The following is a 19,433-nucleotide window of genomic DNA, read 5'->3' as shown; positions in this document are numbered from 1 at the left end:
AGTTCTCTGGAATGTTTTAGAATGGTTCTGTATTCGAACAATTATGAGAAAAGAAATTCAAATTTAAAAAGATTTGAACATTTCATCAAAATATCAATTATACAAAAATGTAACAAACAGTATAAATATGTGAAATTGAATGAATTAAAATAAATAGAATAAAATAAAATAAAATACAAATATATTAACATAATATATAGAATTATATCGACTGACCGTGCATTATGTATTAGATTTTACTGTGCTATTCGTGATCATATATTTCCAGGCTGACAGTAACACTAGCATCTTTGTAATTTAAACACTTGCCAGTAAGGCTAGATTTATAAATTTCAAACTTTTCTACAGTCACTGCTAGAGATGGTGAGTGCACTGGTTTAAGTCTTGGCCTCACTCCACTCAACAACCGAACCATCTGTTTGTGCTACTCTGGATTGTGCTGTAGAATACTGCTCTTTGTTTACATTGTATATATTCTCCTTAAGTCTTGCTGAGGTTTCTGGTGGTGACATCTACATACTCCTTGTTCAGACCTAATTGATCATTTTTATTTGGTATCTTGTATACTTATTTAGAAAAGTTTGAAATTTATAAATCTATCCTTACTGGCAAATGTTTAAATTACAAAGATGCTAGTGTTACTTTCAGCCTGGAAATATATAATCAAGAATAGCGCAGTAAAATCTAATAACATAATGCATGGTCAGTCAATATAATTCTATATATTGCGTTAATATATTTGTATGTATTTTATTTTATTGTATTTATTTTCATTTTTTTGTCCATAGTTTTTTGTTATTGAGAATGTCTGCATTAGCCAGTGAGATGAGTGACATGGCCACATCCCACATCTGCACCAATGATAGATTGGCTGATATCATTTAAGGGAGGGCGGCTACTTGCCCAATTTATTCAATCTGCGATTTGAATGTACAGGTATACCTCGTCTTACATCGGTAATTGGTTCCAGGAGAGGCGACGTAAGTTGAAAAATCGAATTTACTTGTCTCCGAATCTACTTGTCACTAGGCTAAACCATAAATTACCAATTCCCATTCTGTATTTTATTTATTAATGCATTTTTAATAATATATGGTTAATAAGGATCTATTTTAAGCTTACAAACAAATAAATTTTAGTTTTTAATATAGTACAGAAAAAAGTAATGTAAATTTACGAATGCATGTACTGTAAATACAGTACATACTTGTAAATGTATATATCTTAATATGATTTTATGTGCTTTAAACGTTTTTCTAGTGATATTACGGCTTCAATATTTGTGGCGGACAAACATAAAGTCAAATAAAATTACTTTAACTTGATTTTTATTTTTCCATATACTTTTTTGACAAACGGCGTATAATTGGGAATGACGTAAGTCAGGGTATACCTGTACTGTGCATATGAAAATTAGACCCACTGGGTTTGTATCTACTAGATTCTTCAATGTTCTTAATGCTAAATTTTATAATGCATTATCTCTTTGTCAACCCAATTTACAGCACTATCCATGTAAATATGCAACTTAGCTATATCAATAACTAATATTCATGTTTTGTTCTATATCTAACTTTATATAATACTATTCCACTCCTTTATTGAGTGTCGATATTTGTATAAATTGTATATATGAAGCAGTCACAAATCGCGTACTTTGTAATTGTTAAAACATTGTTTCTGTATCCCCCTTTGCTGTACACACTTGCCCACACACTCAAACTTGTCATGTTTGTTTTTATACTGTTTCACTGAATATATTTTGTCTTGTCACTGTATTTTTACTTGTTCAACAATTATGATGCAGACGCTCAATGATCCGACACTTCTCTTCAGTCTTTTCCTATTTTCTTTCCCTCCCTGCTTACTATCACTTCCTCTTCTAATTTCAATTTCATCACTTCTAATTTCTTAGAGGTAAAGTCTGTGCACATACAGACAACCTCTCTACTCTTTTAATGTAATGTAATGTAATTTATTTTCATTTGTTCAATTTCACATATTTATACTGTTTGTTACATTTTTGTATAATTCATATTTTGACAAAATGTTTGAACCTTTTGTTTGCAAAAAGATGTTTGCAAAAAGAAACTCAAATTTAAAAATTTGAGTTTCTTTTTGCATAATTGTTTGAATATAGAACCATTCTAAAATGTTCCAGAGAATTGAAAATACCTGACAATGGCCTGTTGATCAGGTTGAAAACGTTCGTTAGAGTGATAAATGTTGGTTTTCAGCAATATAAGGTGTGTGGGTGTGTCATAATATTTAAAGAGTAAGTATATATATGTTGAAGTAAAATTTAAAATAACTACTGTTTACATAGTTAATACAAATCAATATCTTCCAGTTCAGTTTATTACATTGTTGTTTGTGTCTTCTTTGATATTATTGTTGGAATTAAGATCTTGATTATAATCTTCCAGTTCAAATTCACCATTTATTTCCAATTCAAGTTTTTGAAATTACCTTTTGGCTGATAAGCTGACTTACAAACTTGATTGTGACTCCTGTGCTCAATATTCAACAATATAATTTTATTTCAAAAAATGTTTCTGTGAATCTTGGAATAGAAAGTGCTGTCTGACTAGACAATTTGAGGAGGTAAAATTTTAGTTAATTCCTTATCTGTCACTCTAAACAACATTACTCTATACAGTAGTACTTCAACATGTTTCCCATACTTTTCAACCCAGAATTTATTTGAAGACAAGTTTATTTAAATCCTATTGTTTAATCATGGAAATATGGTATTTTATATATAGACATAATAGGGAAAATGGTTTTAAGTTTAGATAGCAGTCTTTCTTTCTTAGTATTGTAAGATGTTATGAATAATAATTGTTTCTGTACAAAAATTTCATAAAATGAATGAGAGTAAAAAAAATAAAATAAAATTTTGTTCATGCTTTATGGAAACAACAAAATACTCCAAAAGTAATAAACATTAACACTTACTGAAATATTTTCAAAAACATTTTTATTTTATTATTTAGGCTGCTGAAACAGGAAGTGGAAAAACAGGAGCTTTTTGTCTTCCAATTTTGCAGATTGTTTGGGAAACATTAAAAGATGAACAAACTGGAAAAACAAAAAAGGATGGAATAAGTGGTGGTGGAATTGGTAATATATTCAAATATATTTTGATTTCTTTATTTTTAAGAAAATGAGAAGAATTGTAATATACAGTATAATATTGGAAATTTTTAATCATCAAATATTCCAAGAATATTATATTCTTCCTTACAATGCTTCATTTAATGCTTAATTTCTTATAAAAGAAAGATTGAAAAATGAGAAACATTCAAAAAATGATTAATTTAATCTTCGCAAAGGTTGATGGTAACTAATCTTTTTGTCATACATGTATTGATCCTTTTGCTTTTGTTCACTCAAATTCTGAGTATAAATTAAAACTAATAATTTTTTGTGATAATATATAATTTCTAGTTTTTTAAATCTTTTCTCCAGTATTAACATTTAGTGAAGTATTAGTTTGTGTTAGAAAAAGACATTTTATTCAGTATTTTTGTGTAAGAACATCCATCCTAAATATTGAATTAACCATGTAGATAACAAGAGAGTATTAAATAACACCAACAAAACCATCAAAATATATCAGCAAGTATAATTTAATATGTATATTTTATGACAAATGTTTTCAATCCCAGTAGGATCTGTGTCAGGCCAAAAATGTTCAATAGAATTAAAATGCTAAACATTCGAATTTAAATACACTGCTGGCCATTAAAATTGCAGCACCAGGAAGGAATGATCGTATGAACGTCAAAATCATATGAAAGGAAGAAGAGGTTGGGATATGCAAATGATTAGTATTTCAGTGCATTTAGACAATGCAGGAGGAACAAACGACATCTGAAGCACTGCATAAAAGAAAAGTTGTGCAGTGGAATTCTCATTCGGAAATCGCTTTGTAAGGTCAGGGTTTCATCAGAATATCGTGTTATGCCTCGAATAAGAAGAAGAAATGCTTACCAGCAAGTGTTGGAATTTGATAGAGGCAGGATCATTGCCTATCAAGAATGTGGATTATCGTACCGTGATATTGCCACTCGCACTAGTCGAAATCCAACCACTGTCATGCGAATTGGAATTGATGGGTTGCTGAGGGTCTTACTGAACAGCATGCAGGATCTCAATGCCTTCCCATGACTAATGCCCAAGAGGACAGACATATTGTGAGATCGGCTGTGCAAAACCATACAACCACATCATGGACCATTAGTCAGGAAATGAGCTTATTTGCAACACGTCCAGTATCTGCTCGTACAGTGTGATGACGTTTGCAACAGCGTGGACTGTCAGCACGGCGACTATTACTTCGGCTTTCCTTGACAATGCAGCATACAGAGAGACGGCGACTCTGGTGTGCCCAATGACAAAGCTGGATACAGGAGTGACACAATGTCGTCTTTTCAGGTGAGTCCCAGTTCTGTGTGCAGCATTCTGATTGCTGTATACGTGTCTGGAGGCTCCGAGCAGATCGCTTGTCACCTGCTTGCATTTGATATTAGCTTAGGGGCCCTGCACCTGGTGTGATGATATGGGCAGCCATTGGGTACACGACACGCACATCTCTAGTTCGGATCGATGGTAATTTGAACGCAGATCGATACATTTCTGACATCTTACATCCAGTGGTTGTGCCCTATCTTCGAGGCCTGCAAAATGTCATCTTCCAACAAGATAATGCAAGACCTCATGTTGCACGTCCTGTTCTGACCTTCTTCGATACAGAGGGTATTCAATTGTTGCCCTGGCCTGCACGGTCTCCTGATCTCTCACCAACTGAAAACATCTGGTCATGGGTTATTGAGAGACTGGCCCTCCACCCCTCTCCTGCTAATACAGTTGATGAAGTGTGGCATAGACTTGAAGCATCATGGAATGAGTTGCCCGTTTCTGTCATCCAAGCCCAGTTCGACTCCATGCTTAAATGGATAAGGGCTGTTTTAGCCACTGGGGGTGGCAACTGTGTCTACTAATTTCGTGCCCCTGTAAACCCCAAACTTCTTACAAATTTAATCGTTTTGTCTTTATGCCATACTGTTTATGTATAATAAATATCTTTTTTTTTATTTGCTTTCCTTCTTGGTGTTGCAATTTTAATGACCAGCAGTGTATTTTAAAGTTGTCAGAACTGTAAATATTAGAACAAGTATACAACAAAAATTACACCTAGGTTTAATTAAAATAAAAACTAACAAATGCATTTTTTAATAAATTTTAAGTGAATTAATTGATTTCTTATTTTTTATTAATGTTGTTGGAATTGTCAAAAAAGGACTGCCAAGTATGCAAGATGTTTGCCTTTTCCTTAAAATTGATACATTCTTTCTTTATTTCGGCTTTAAAAGTTTTAAAAGCTTCTAAAATTTTGATTTGATTGGTGTAAAGGGTGCATCTAATGAGACTGGCTTGCTGTAGTTTAGCTTCTATGTCAGTATCAGAAGCATATATTGCTAGGGCAGTGGTCTGCTTTTTGTTTTTTATATCATATTTATGCTCTGCTGGCCATTTTTTAAGGGATCTCTTGGTTGAACCAATGTACAGTACACCAGATCTCTATGAATCTGTTGTCTCTCACAGGTATACTATAAACCCCTGGTGTGTTATAGGTGTTAATGGCATCTTTATCATTTCTTAATAACTTTTAAACTGACGGGTTAATGCCTGTATGTTACCAAACACTCTCTATTAATAGCAGTTTCTTTGTATAAAGCCTTTAATTCTTGGTCATAATCAATTAGTATATGTTTGCTTGTATGGTCCAAACTCTTACTATTGCCCTTGTTTAGATTGGAAGTGGTGGGATCATTCATTCTTTTAATATAGTTCTCTGCTAAACCTTGCATCACTTTTCTAGGGTAACTGTGCGCCATTGTTATTTTTTCTATGTTTTAATTCGTGTGAAGGCTCTTTTTGTAAGGGCTCTAAATGCTGCTATTGTGTATGTATAAGGTCATTTGAGGCCACTTGTATAAATAATGGCTGGTACTCTGGTTTATAGTAAATATCTGTTTTGATTTGGCCATTTTTAAGGTAGTTGTTCAGGTCTGGGAAGTGGGCATGTTTATCGTTGAATTGTTCTAGGTTAAGTATAAGACCATAAAGGTTATTATTCATGCATTGTATGATGTTGTTGATATCCAGTTCAGCTCTCCAAATGTCAGGATATCAATATATATCTTATATGTGATTATCTCAGGGAGGAATGATGGTAGAATATTGTGTTCTAAGTTACATATCACTAATTCGCACAGGTCACCTGATAGGGGCTACCCATAGATACTCCTTGTTTCTGTAAGTAATTTTTGTTATTGTACTGAAAACACGAAGTGTAGCATAGCATGTGTGCTAATTCTAAAATTTGATGATGGTGTACAGGGCTTTTAACTACCTGGATTAGCCAGTCCTGTAAGGCACAGAAGCAATGCTCTAATTTAATAGATGGATATAAGGATATGAAATCTAAAACTGTGATGTGTTTGTTATTAGTTAATCCAATGTTTTGTAATTCTACTAGAAGATCTTGTGCATTTTATTTTAAATTGCATATTTATAATTTTTTAAATGTGATGTTAGTAGATGGTGTACCTCATTTTCTAAATGTCTGGTGGGGGATCTGGCTTTCACAATTAGTGATCTTAACAAGGTACCTGGTTTATGCATTTTGGCAAAAAACAAACAACCTATGAAACACAATATGAATAAGTTTATGACAGTGTAGAAAAATTGCCACATTGAAAAAATTGTTGTAAATTGCCAAATGGCTTGAAATATCATCAAATCTTTCAATAAATTACTAGATCTGGCAACACTGCTTGCACATTGCCTGTCCATCACTATGCTGCATCCAAAAGAGATAACAACCATATGTCACTTGGCCATTAGAGGCAAATCATGTGTGGAGAGGACATTCTGTCTACTATGGGTTAGTTGTACAGCACGATATGTCTGACTTTCATGGCAGTGATGAGAAGGATGCATATTGGAGAAAAAAAGGATTGGCATATCAGTTTACAAAACAGACCAATTCTGGCATATATTGGAAACATCTAATATGCCAATATATTGGTATTGATTACATCTCTGTTTAAAAGTTAGTCATTTGGTTGCCTTTCCTTGTAATTTTGTTTATGTATTGTATTGTTATAGTAAACACTATTGCAATTTCATGCATTCAGTTAAAATATAATTCATTAGAACAGTGTTTTTCAACCTGTGGGTCGCGACCCCCAGGGGGGTTGCAAAGCCTTACACGGGGGGTCGCGGGTGAAAGAAAAAGACAAGTGTTTATAGGTCCTACACCACAATAAAAAAAAACTAGAATTTCAGTGAGAAGGCTGTGCCTGTTTATTTTATGGTACAATTGGTTTTTTGATCGATACTTAAGGAAAGAAAATTAAATATGTAGTTTTTAAAATTACTGATATAGTTTTAATATGGCCCTGGGGGTCTCCAGAATTTTTTAATTTGTAAAGGAGTTGCGTATTCAAGAAGGTTGAAAAACACTGCATTAGAATATCAAAATCAAAATATAATTAATTACACATTATTGAATATAATATTTACTATTTATAAAAATTTAAGGATGCACACAGAACCAATAACCAGTGTGAAGAAAACAATAAAACTAGCAACTATATAAATTCGAACCATAGGTTCAAATTTATATTTTTTTCAAAAAAAAACTTTTATGTTCTGAAATGATATTCCATCTGGTAATTGTTATAGCATCTGAAGAACTCTGAAGGAGTTGGAAAACATCTGTCTTGAGATAATTGTTAGTATTTTGTTTTCTTTACACCAGTTACTGGTTTTGTGTGTGACATTAAGTATTTTCTGGTGTGGTGTGTTGTAAAAATTTAAGATTTTTATGTTGACTAAGTTAAAACTGATGCAGTAATATATATTTTTGATAGGTAATAAATGGACAATGAGTTTTTTTGATCGTGGAAATGCTTTAGGTAAGTTTTTCAGATCACAAATAGATATTAGATTAATTACTCAAATCTTAAGCATAATATATTTTATAACAATAATTTTGTCTCATTTGTTTTTCTCTGTTTTTATATTTGAATAATTTAAAATAATGACATGCATCTTCTTTTTAGAATTATGTAAATGCATCTATTGGTTTTTAAGAAATATAATATTGCATAAATATTTTTGTAATACTGATTTTGATCTCCTTTTAGAATTTAAATTTCTTATCTCTATTAAAAATAAAAAATTCACTATAATAAAAGAAACATATTGTTTTTGAATAAGTGAAACATTGTGACAATTAGTAAGTTTGGAAACAAAATTTAAGTTCAAATGTAAAAAAATTGTGTAAATGTGATGAATTTATTATTATTATTATTAAATTATGAATTAAAACTTTGCATTNGTCGTTTTTGACATCAGAAAGCAGCTTTAAATAACTTTACCGAAGGAAAATCGGTGCGCTACAACTTTAGAATGATAAATTAATTTTGATAAAAAACTCCCATTAAAAAAACATTAAGCCTTAATCGAGCCTTATCAAAGGCCCATTAAAATCGCGATAAAATTTTTTCGCGTGCGCAAAAAATTCTGAAAAAATTTGGGGACCTAAAAAACATTCCAAAAATTCAAAAAAACTAATTTTTTCAAAAGTGGCCTTAACGACGTAACGCTATAAAACTTGCTCGAGTCACACTCGAGCGCAGCTCAGAAGGGGTTAATGACCCAAAACCACTTATATGCCTTCAATGTATTTTCCTTGAATGTTTACCACTTTGTACTGTACCATGCTTGTAGAAGACACTGTATACTTTCAATACAGCTGTTTCTAGTGCCCTACAGTATGGATAATGTCATCTTTGGTATGATAATATTTTCCTTGCATTGGCTCTTGTGTCTTTGCAAAGAAGTTGTAATCATACAGGCTCATATTGAAGGGCAAAGAAAGGTGTCACTTTTGGTAAGATGATTCTTAACAGAGACAGTATAGTGACACCTTACAGTATTGTGAAGGATAATGGGGCTCATTTCTGATAGGTATGACTGGTTTCTCTTAAGTGCTGGATGAAGTTGATTCTTCAAGAAACTGTAGTTAACATGCAGCATTTATCATCTGCAGTTTATTTTGGTAGTGTGATGGAGTATCACACCATGATGTACAATGAACATTACCAAAATTCTGGTTATATTATACAATAATTTTCCTATTAATTTCTTTTAATAAGTTAATATGTGTATTAGAAAACTTAGGAATAAAATAATTTGTTGTTTAAATATAAAATTTTAGTGAAAGTTATTGGGAATTTATATAAATAAATAATTTTAGGAATACTTCTTAAATTTATATATATATTAATTTATTAACATCTTCATCAAAGTATGTAATTTTTACAGGAAAATATTATTATGAAGCTAAAGTTACTGATGAGGGATTATGTCGAGTAGGATGGTCTACTCTAGCAGCAACACTTGATTTAGGTAGGAAAAGCTTTTTGTACATAAATGCACTGAATATCATGTATCATAGATAATTTACTTCCAAAATGTACAGGATAACTAATTCAGTAATTAGTATTTATTTTTTTGAAATTTTGAAATCAAAATGTTACATAATTCAAGAAGTTAAAATGCAGTTTATTTTGTTTAAATTTTTTCAAGATATTTTACATTTCATCAGATTAAACATTTAAAGATAATAAATCTGAACATAGAACATAATAACTAATTTGAATAAAGTGTAAATAGCACAATTTTTAAACTTTTATTTTTTGTTTTAGAATTTTTGTCAATTGTCAATGTTTTAAAAACAGTTAGAATTATGATAAATTATTTTATTAATTTTTTGTGTTTTAGTTTTTTTGTTGGAATTCATTTATCTTTCAGTGTTTGATTTGACAATAAGATGTGAAATATCTCAAACTATGTCTAATTTTAAAATATATTGCATTTTGATTCCTTGAATTTTATAGCATGGATTTTGTTTCAAGACTTTTAATGAAAAATTGACTCATTTATTACCAGTAGTATTCATTCTTTTTTAAATGTAAATCTAAAGACCAAATAATTTTGGGTTATATTTTATGCTAATTTATTAATTATTACAATTTGAGAGTTTGTGATTTGAATTTTGTTATAAACCATAAAGGAAATCCCTCTTACAACAAATACATTGTAAATTATTTTTAGTTTAACATTGCCTTTGTTGTAAAATAGTTTATATTATATGCAGTGGAACCTTGCTTAATGAGCACCTCTCATAACGAATAATTTTGTATAATCAGCAAAACAGATTGTAAAAAAAGACTCGCTTAATGAGCAACATTTTGCACAACAAGTGATGAGGAGAGGGGAAGTCCCAGATTGTGCACATGCTATTGATACATTAGTTTGAGTTTAGCACTCATTCTGCTAGCATCTTAGTGCCGCTTGTGATCACACATTTTTCCAAACTTCTGTTCAGATATATTACATATAAACATCAACAACCATAGCTCATTATATAATAAACACTCCAAACGACATGCCATATTTTTTGGCTATGTAAAGGCTATATTAAAAATTACTGTACAGTAATATCTTGGTTTTTGTTGACTTTGGTTATCATTGGTTTCAGTTTTCATTGATTTTTTTTCTGTGAAAAATTTCTCTCTGTTTTTCTTGATTGCCTCTGATTTTGTCAGCATGCCCATATGACCTTGCTGCTAATTTTGTGAAAACAAAAGGCGACCCATGAGCAGGAAAATGCCACACTGAGCATTTTCCTGCTCAGTGTGGCATTGTTGTTCTTTGTGTAAGCATTATTACTCCGTGCCTCTAGCAAAAATTCCATTGCTTTCCTTTCCTTTTTTGCTCCATCACAGGATCAAAGAAAGTTTCCAGAGCCAGCAGCCCTTCAAAGAAGAAGACCAGAAACATGATTAAGTTGAAGAAGGAAATCATTGAAAAATACAAGAGCGACATTAAGATTGCTGAAATTGGCCACTTTTATATTCATTTTATATTAATTTCTTATTTCTTGTTTTTAGTATTAAACATTATATTTAATTCTCAATAAAATGTGTTTTTGGTATGTATTTTGGAGTGTCTAGAACAAATTAATTGGATTTACATTGATTCATATGGAAATAATTGCCTCAGTTTTTATCACTTTTGGATTTCACCGATTTTTTTCAGACAGATTTTAGACAAAAACCAAGGTATTGCTGTATTTTGATTTTTTTTTCTGCAAATCAAATTTTGCATTCCATGTTGGTTCATTTTGCACTAGAAGAAAAGATGATGATGATTCACATTCCTTAACAATGTATATTGTATAATTTTCTTTGAATAAACATTATACATTTGAGTATTTTTTTTTTTAGCATGGAATGCATTATCATATTTTACATTAATTTATATGGAAGAAACTGTTTTGCTTAACACGTTAACTGCTTGTTGTAATGTGATACTTTCCGTCAGGGGGGCCAAAAAATGAAAATTTGATATCTAATAATTGATTATAATGTAAATAAAAGGGTCGATGTACAACAGTCAGGAGAGCGACGATAAGAAAAGTATATATAATCAAAGACTGGGGAGTCGTGTGACCTTGAACGTGACACTGCTTTCTCCCAGGCAATAAATTTTACAACCCCACTGTAATTAGAGTCCTTCCCTACTTAAAAGTATTTACATCTGTGTGTTAAAGTATTTCACACTTTGTTTCGACTGCAAATGATGTTTTTTTTTGTAAATATATATTAAAACGCACTTATATAGTTTAATTTTTTTTTAATAATATTATTTACTTTATATGCGATAAAAGAGGATAATTAAACTAATTTTCGATATTTTAAATTATTTACTATTAAAATAAACCACTATCAGATATAAAATAGAGTTTTATTTAAAAAAAAAANATTTTTTTTTAATAATATTATTTACTTTATATGCGATAAAAGAGGATAATTAAACTAATTTTTGATATTTTAAATTATTTACTATTAAAATAAACCACTATCAGATATAAAATAGAGTTTTATTTTTAAAAAAACTACGACCGCCGACCTTGTACCGTGTCACGACGCTACACGATGCACTGTCGGTCGTAGCTGGAACCGGTTTGCCATACGACCACTGGCGTTCGAAGCCAACTGAATAGATATCCACGAGAGGCCAGCACTAAGCATGCAGAAAACGTCGTACGAGGCCAGGAAAATTTAACCTTGAGTAAAACTACATTGTTTACGTCTACCAGCGGTCGTATGGCGCTGTACGGGAATTTACATTACGACGGCTCGCGCGTCATATGGCGTTAAACATGTTAATGAGTGTTTTGCATTATGAGTAATTCCATTCTGGAACGAGTTATGCTCGTTAAGTGAGGTTCCACTGTACTATATATATATATCTGATGATAAAAAAAGTTTTCTATAGCAGTTAGAATTTTGACTATTCAATAAAACTTCATTATTCTAAATTAACATAGTGGGTTGGCTAGTTTTAGGTAAAATTTGAATTAAGAAAATGAAACAGTCATTATTAAATTCAAAAGATTTTTTTCCCCATGAAAAATTGCAAAACCTAAATTGATTTTTTATTATTAAATTATCATTATGCATGTTTGATTGAAAAATAACTGAATTACAAGCAAAAACAGGATTGAATGCTGCTTTAGAAATTATCTAAAGCAGGATTTTATTATGTATAGTGTTTCCAACAGTTACATACAACATACTGATGTTAGTTTGATGTCATAGCCAGGCTTTTAAAAGTATTGCAAACAAGTTGAGATTTAATGTGCATGCTTAGGTTTGCATCTAACCAATTCTAATCTGGAACTACATTATATGACTGCATTAATTTATTTTTTTATATTATATAGTAATACCTCGACTTATGCTACCCCAACTTACGCGAACTCGGAGTTACGCGATTTTCAAATCTCGTCGATTCGTCTTTTGTTTGAGTGCCACGCAACTCTTGATTACTCATTCCCCCCCCACACTATTGTTCGGCTTACATGTTCGGACGTGTCGCGCGGAATCGACACATAGCTACAATTTATTTTGTGTTATTTATTTCTGTGTTTGTTATATCTATGGAGACTTAAGAGACTCTATGTGGTGATTTCTTGTAACCGTGAATGAATTAAAAGACGAGATAAGATTAACGAGAACATTTATTAGCTTACATACATCCGACTTGGATTTTACACAAATTGCGAAATTACACCCCGACTTACGCGAATTTGACTTACACAGTTATCGCTCGGTCCCACCTATCACGTAATTTCAGGGTATTACTGTACTTTTTAAAATACTGCTAACTTACTAAATAATGCTAATTTAGGCTAGAACATAAATTGTTTGATGTTGCACTGATAAATTATATGAGTGCAAGATGCTTATATGCAAGAATTTAAATCTGGCTTTTGAACATGTGATGCATGTAACCAATTTACATTCAGTATCCAGAAGTTTATTTAAATTTGATTATTAAACAGGATATTTGATAAATAAGTTGTTAAGCATAAAAATCTAGAAGTAAGCAAAAAACTTAATAGCAATAAGATGAAAGAAGTTGTTTAATTAAATTAAAAGTTATAGTTGAAATAGTTTTTAGTTCATAAAGATAATTTAGTTTTATAATTTACATATTACTAGTGTTGTTGTTATATTAGTTCTATTTATATACATATTTTTTTATTTAGGTACTGATAAACAAGGATTTGGATTTGGAGGAACAGGGAAAAAATCTTTTGGTAAACAATTTGATGATTATGGTGAGGTAAGGTTTTTTTTTGTTTTATTGTTGTTTTTTACTCTTTAATTTATGAAACTGTTTATGGTACATTTAATAAAAATATCATTTTGATATTCAAATATTTATGAGTAAAATGATTTTTCAGCATTTTAAAATATTAAACAAGAAAATAAAACACACACTCTCGTCTATGATAGTCCTTGTTTCCTGGTATATCAGTCTGTAGAGATGTGTGTGAACAAAACTAGTTTTTGAAATAATTTTTGTAATCATGATAAATCATAGATAATGATTATAAAATGGCAAATCACACAAATTGTTTTGCTTATTAAAGTAAACTAATTTAGTGATAACTGTGGTGTCATTCATACTGTTGTTGCTGCTAGTATTCCTTAATTGGTGAATTGTGCTTTTGCCCACAACCATATCTCTACAGGCATTTTTTAGCATCTGTAAATTTATATATAAAATTTATATACAGTAAGACTGCTTAACACTGATTCAATATAACTCTGTCTGCTCAAGCCTTAAAAAAAACTCAAAATTTATGCTGATTTTACCTGGCATTTTATTGATTCATACATAATATGATTATTTATGAATACAAACCAATCAGAAAAAGTTGGTGAAAAGGTGTACTTTCTTTAAATCTATGTTTGTTTGGTGCAATTTTTGAAAAAACATAACATCATGGCTGCCATAGGTAATATCAGCTTCATTTGGCAAGAATTATCTGATAAATGCACAAATGAAATGTGGAAGAAGTTATGGCTGAAGGTATCCAAGAATTCCCAACAAGAAGAGCCTATCGCTGTATTGTTAGGTTGATCAAACTCAACCTAATCGATACAACAGGACTAGGAGATGTAGACAAACAGAATATTGAGGAGTTACCGCAGGTTTCTGATGAGAGTCTTATCAATGACGACCGTCAAGAACTGGCAGAACAAGAAATCCATGTAGAACTGGAAAATAGTGATTCTGAAAACAAAGAACCCAAAAAATTTCTTTACAGATTTCCTTAGTAAAAGTTTGGTAATGATAACCGAAATCATTGATTAAATTGTAGCAAATTATCCAGAATTTGAAAGGAGTGCAAAAGCAAAACAATACATTTTGGATGCGATCTCCTGCTATTAACATTTGCTTAAGGAGAGAAAAAAGCGACAAATGAAACTTCACGACTTTATTGCAAAAAAATAAGAATTTCAGAAAAGTCAGGACCTTTGTCACAAAAAGTGAACTATTAATATAGAAAAAATGAACTAATTAATATATTATACATTTCTGTGTGCATATGTTTGTGTGTTATTTAATATATATTATTATACAAATTAATATAAAAATAACTTAAAATTAAAGTAAAATTTGTTTATTTTTGGTCATATGTTTCCCTATCCCTGTTTATTCTATGTTAAAATGATCTCGTTTAACACTGTTTCGATTAGTGCTTTGTTGTCTAGGAATGCATCCCCCATGTTAAGTGGGGTCTTACTGTACTTTAATTATTTTTCTTTTAATGAAAGACAATTTTATTTGTTATCTGATCATTCATATCACTATTCCTTTTAGTATTGAAAATTGTAACAGCAATCAGAAATACAAAAAACTGGGACCATTCAATGGCTAAATATAAATTTTAAGTTATTAACTGAAATATAATTAAAAAAATGAAGAAATTGCATTATATTCTGATTCTTCTGATTTCATAGTATAGTATAAAGTACAGGGTAATTACAAAAAAATACATGTACTATAAGTGCTTAAATATGGTCATGCATGCATGTGCAAGTACAAAAAAAAAAAAAANTTTAATATCAGAAATAATCAAAAATACAGTAGACCCACCCCCCTATAAAACGGGTTCATATAGTTCAGATTCCTATATGACGGAGAAAAAATTGCAACCGTATTCGGATAAACACGCTAAAAGAGACACGTATAATTCAGTAAAACATCATCGCCAACTCGTGTCGCAACAGGATTGGTCGAATCTAGACCAATAGTGGACATTGCACAAACTGTTGAGTTTAAACGAGCAGCGGACCTACTAAAAACTATTTATTATTTAACGTCCATAAAAATTATATCTATATTAATGATGTCTCCAAAGTTCAGCAAAGTTTTCGCAGAAAAATAATTTATCAGGAAGCACGCGAACGCCATTCGATGCACTGCTCCACGACGAAAACAAGCTTAAGCAATGGCGTCGTCGAACGGTGTACACTTGGTAAGTAATCCTACAATTTTTTGTTTATAGCAGAGTTTATATGGATTATTCCCAAAAAATTATACATATTTTGGAAATGTTCAGTCGAATTAGTCTAGAATCAATTAATTTTATGGAAGAAAACCTTTCAAACAACTGTAGTCTGTAAACTGCATACATGACGGGCTGTGATTAGCTCATGTATTTAAGGACTCTTAGAACATCAATTTCATAAAGAACGGAACATATCTACCTTGTTATAGGGGGGTCAACTGTACAAGGAAAAAAATGCATTTTAGTGTATTTGAATAATTTAAACTCATTATAATGAATTCTTATGTGAGATTCCAGACTGAACTTGTGCAGCAACAAATTCTTCATTTTTCAGTTTCAGATGCTAATATAAACAAGAGAGTTCTTACTCTAGGAAACGTTATTCTTCTCAAACACTTGCAAGAGGAGGAAGGATGCAAAACTAAAACTGTTTATTACTATTAAAAAATCAAATATCTGAACTTTTACATAACAATAATAAAAAGGATTTAATGAGTAAAATAAAACAGAGATACATAAATTGAGCCTATCTAAATTATACGTCTAAATGCAAGAGAGAATGTTTACAATTGGTAAAAATAATGATAATACCTCGATTGATCAAAGCTTGGAGAATGTGATTAGAATGCTGGAGTGTTAGAGTGGGACTATCTTCTTTTCTTGTTAGTATGGCAGGATCTGATTCTCATAAACTGTCTGTTGTTTCTGGCACCTTCATATTATGAAGGACTGTGTGTCAATTATGGCAATGTCGGGTTTCTAATGACTGCCTGTCAATTATGTCGCAAATCTATTCTTCCGTAAACTGTTGTCTATTATGGCAGCTTCCTAACTTTCATGGACTACCCCAAACTTGTGAATTTTTTTCCCTATTTATTCTCAGTTCCCACCAATCAGATTGTAGGATTCTGATCGTCTGACCAGACACACATCTGATGCAAGAGACAAATGTTTGTCAGATAAATTAGATAAGAACTTTCTAAGGGAAGTTCTACTTCACTTTCCCACACAAAACAACGATTTTTTGGTCTATTTGATAGCTGAAATATTACATAGAGATTATTTATCAAGTTGGAAAATCTAAGAATGTGATAAATAAGGTGAATAAATTTTCGAATAAATGGCTCTCTACTCTCGCATTCTCACAATAGTTTAAACTTACAATTTTTTTATAGACATAGTGTTTGTTACCACCAAAGTATCAAGCATAAATCGTGTCAAAGATAGGAATGAAAGTCTGGTTTTTCACTGTATCTGATCTCTTGCTTTTCCACAACCCCAAGAAGTTGTTTTAGTTCATTTAGATCTTTAATCAAAGCTTTGTTGAAATTGATAGTAGCCCAATTACTGGATCAGTAAGTTCTATACAGTTTTTATACTGTTGATCTTGGTATATCTGCATTACTAAAATATTCCAGTTATTTTTCTATGACTTGGACTTCTTGCAGATCATTTTTGTTGTTGGCCTGGAAGTACTGGATGATTCATCTGGCTTTGTGTAGACATGTTACCTTATTGCTATATTCAGTTTTTGTGGCCAACAGACTTGATCCATAGGAGAAAGAGGTGATGAAGATACTTCAAATAAACACTGTTATACTTCTAATTGGCAATCTTAACTTTGAGATTTCCATTGAGGGGATCACTCCTAAAACCATTACACTTCTTCCATGCTGATGCTTCAATTGTTGATGATTGCATGCAGTACAATCATACCTGACCACATAGAAGTACAAGTTGCTGGGCCATCTATTGAATAATTGCATTTGAAAAAACTACAATATTAAAATCAGTATCCTTGGAGAGAGGTGTTAGGCAAACTCCAGGTGCTCCTGCTTGTGTCTTGGAGTCTGTGGCAGTTTTTTCAATATTTTTCAATAGCCAAAACCATCTTATTACAGATTCAGTGAATAGTACAGTAGGATACATCTAGATCCCAAGGATTCCTGGACACAATGACTCATAATAAGCTGATTCTGTCTGATCATTCACTGCTTTTGGTTTTGCAACTAAACATCTGTCCAGGTTTTTTATGACCGATAGTCGTCTGAGTTTCTTTCCTGTTCTGCTATTACAATTATGAATAATATTGATATTGTCTTTGTAGAAATGTTTATTTCCTCTACCTTTCTCAGACTATGGTACTTTCCATACAAGGTTTTCACATGTGGGTAGATTTTCTCAGAATAAAGTACTGTAGCTTGGATTCTGATGCACAGAATCCAAGCTACAGTACAGATGTGATAAATTAGACATAACTTCATAGTGCATGTCAGCAAACTAACTTTTCCTAATGGTCAAAGAACTTTTGGTCATGCTTTTTACAAGTAACCTGTGGAAAGATTAGAAGTTTCAAAAAGTTCTCAAACATTGTGATTAATATGCTTATTAGCTGCATTTGAGTTATTCTTGCTTCAGTCATCTCACATCTAACAAGAAGATCAGATGTTTGGTCTTTGATTTGAATGAAACTTGGTGAACACAAACAGCTCCTTGGCAGATAATAGGATTCACTGCTCTGAATCCTATTGTTTTTCACTTGTTTTCCACTTGTTTTTCAGAAAAGTGTTTCTGAAAATTGAATATGTAACTTACAAGACCTTGGAAGTTTCATGTTTTCTTGGAATGGCAATAGCTAAGTAGGTGAGACAGTAGGTAGTGGAGCAATGTAATTTTAGTTTTTTTAAATGTGTAACAAAGTCATTTTATGATTTTACTATTATCATTAGTATTATTATTACTGTTGTTGTACATTAGTATTATTATTACTGTTATTACTATATCTCATGTTTAAAGCTTACAAAATTAAAGCAGATGCAGAAAGTTAAAATGAAAAGTATATCTGTGTCACTGTGAGCGAATAAGCTTCAGACATTACTGTGCTTGGATGAAAAAGACAAGTCTCTTATGAAAATAGGGTAGCATAGCTGCATATTTTTTTTTTGTTGTGGACCATTTCCTAATGCATTCACGTTTATTAAACTTCAAATATAATAATACACCATGCCTGAAAATAAATATAAAGAAATAAAAATTTTATTTGATGACATGAAAAGGTTAAATCTGCAGAGATGCTATGGCTGTAAAGTACTATATTATTTTTCTGACTTTTCCAACGATTATCAACATGACTGTGTGCCAGAAATAGCCATTCCCTAATGGTACTTTATGCGGATTCGCGTTAGTGTGCCAGGCCTGGACTTTAAGCGTGCACCAAATTAAATAATGACCAAGTTTGTCAATAACAAATCAAATATTTAATAAATTTCTAGTAATAAACTATTTACAAAATTTAGTAAAATCAAACAACAATTTATTCAATGAAAATCAATAAGAATCAACCCGACAAAACTCAAATCAATCTAGTTTCTAACTTAAATCTATTCCCCTTTGGAATTCGACAAAATTCAAAGAC

General features: G+C 31.3%; 1 protein-coding gene across 1 annotated transcript in view; it reads left to right on the top strand.

Annotated features, from left to right (window-relative positions):
* Positions 1-19,433, top strand: part of LOC111623566 (ATP-dependent RNA helicase DDX1-like) — a 159,493-nt gene that overhangs the window by 23,930 nt on the left and 116,130 nt on the right. The window contains exons 4-8 of the mRNA XM_023366181.1: positions 2,997-3,123; positions 7,947-8,083; positions 8,139-8,160; positions 9,406-9,489; positions 13,703-13,774. Coding sequence (XP_023221949.1) covers positions 2,997-3,123; positions 7,947-8,083; positions 8,139-8,160; positions 9,406-9,489; positions 13,703-13,774 — 442 coding nt within the window. The remainder of the gene's footprint in view (positions 1-2,996; positions 3,124-7,946; positions 8,084-8,138; positions 8,161-9,405; positions 9,490-13,702; positions 13,775-19,433) is intronic.

Source organism: Centruroides sculpturatus, unplaced genomic scaffold (assembly GCF_000671375.1).
Source record: "Centruroides sculpturatus isolate CEXI.00-Female unplaced genomic scaffold, Cexi_2.0 scaffold16, whole genome shotgun sequence".
NCBI lineage: Eukaryota > Metazoa > Arthropoda > Arachnida > Scorpiones > Buthidae > Centruroides > Centruroides sculpturatus.
This window is presented reverse-complemented; position numbering and strand designations above follow the sequence as displayed.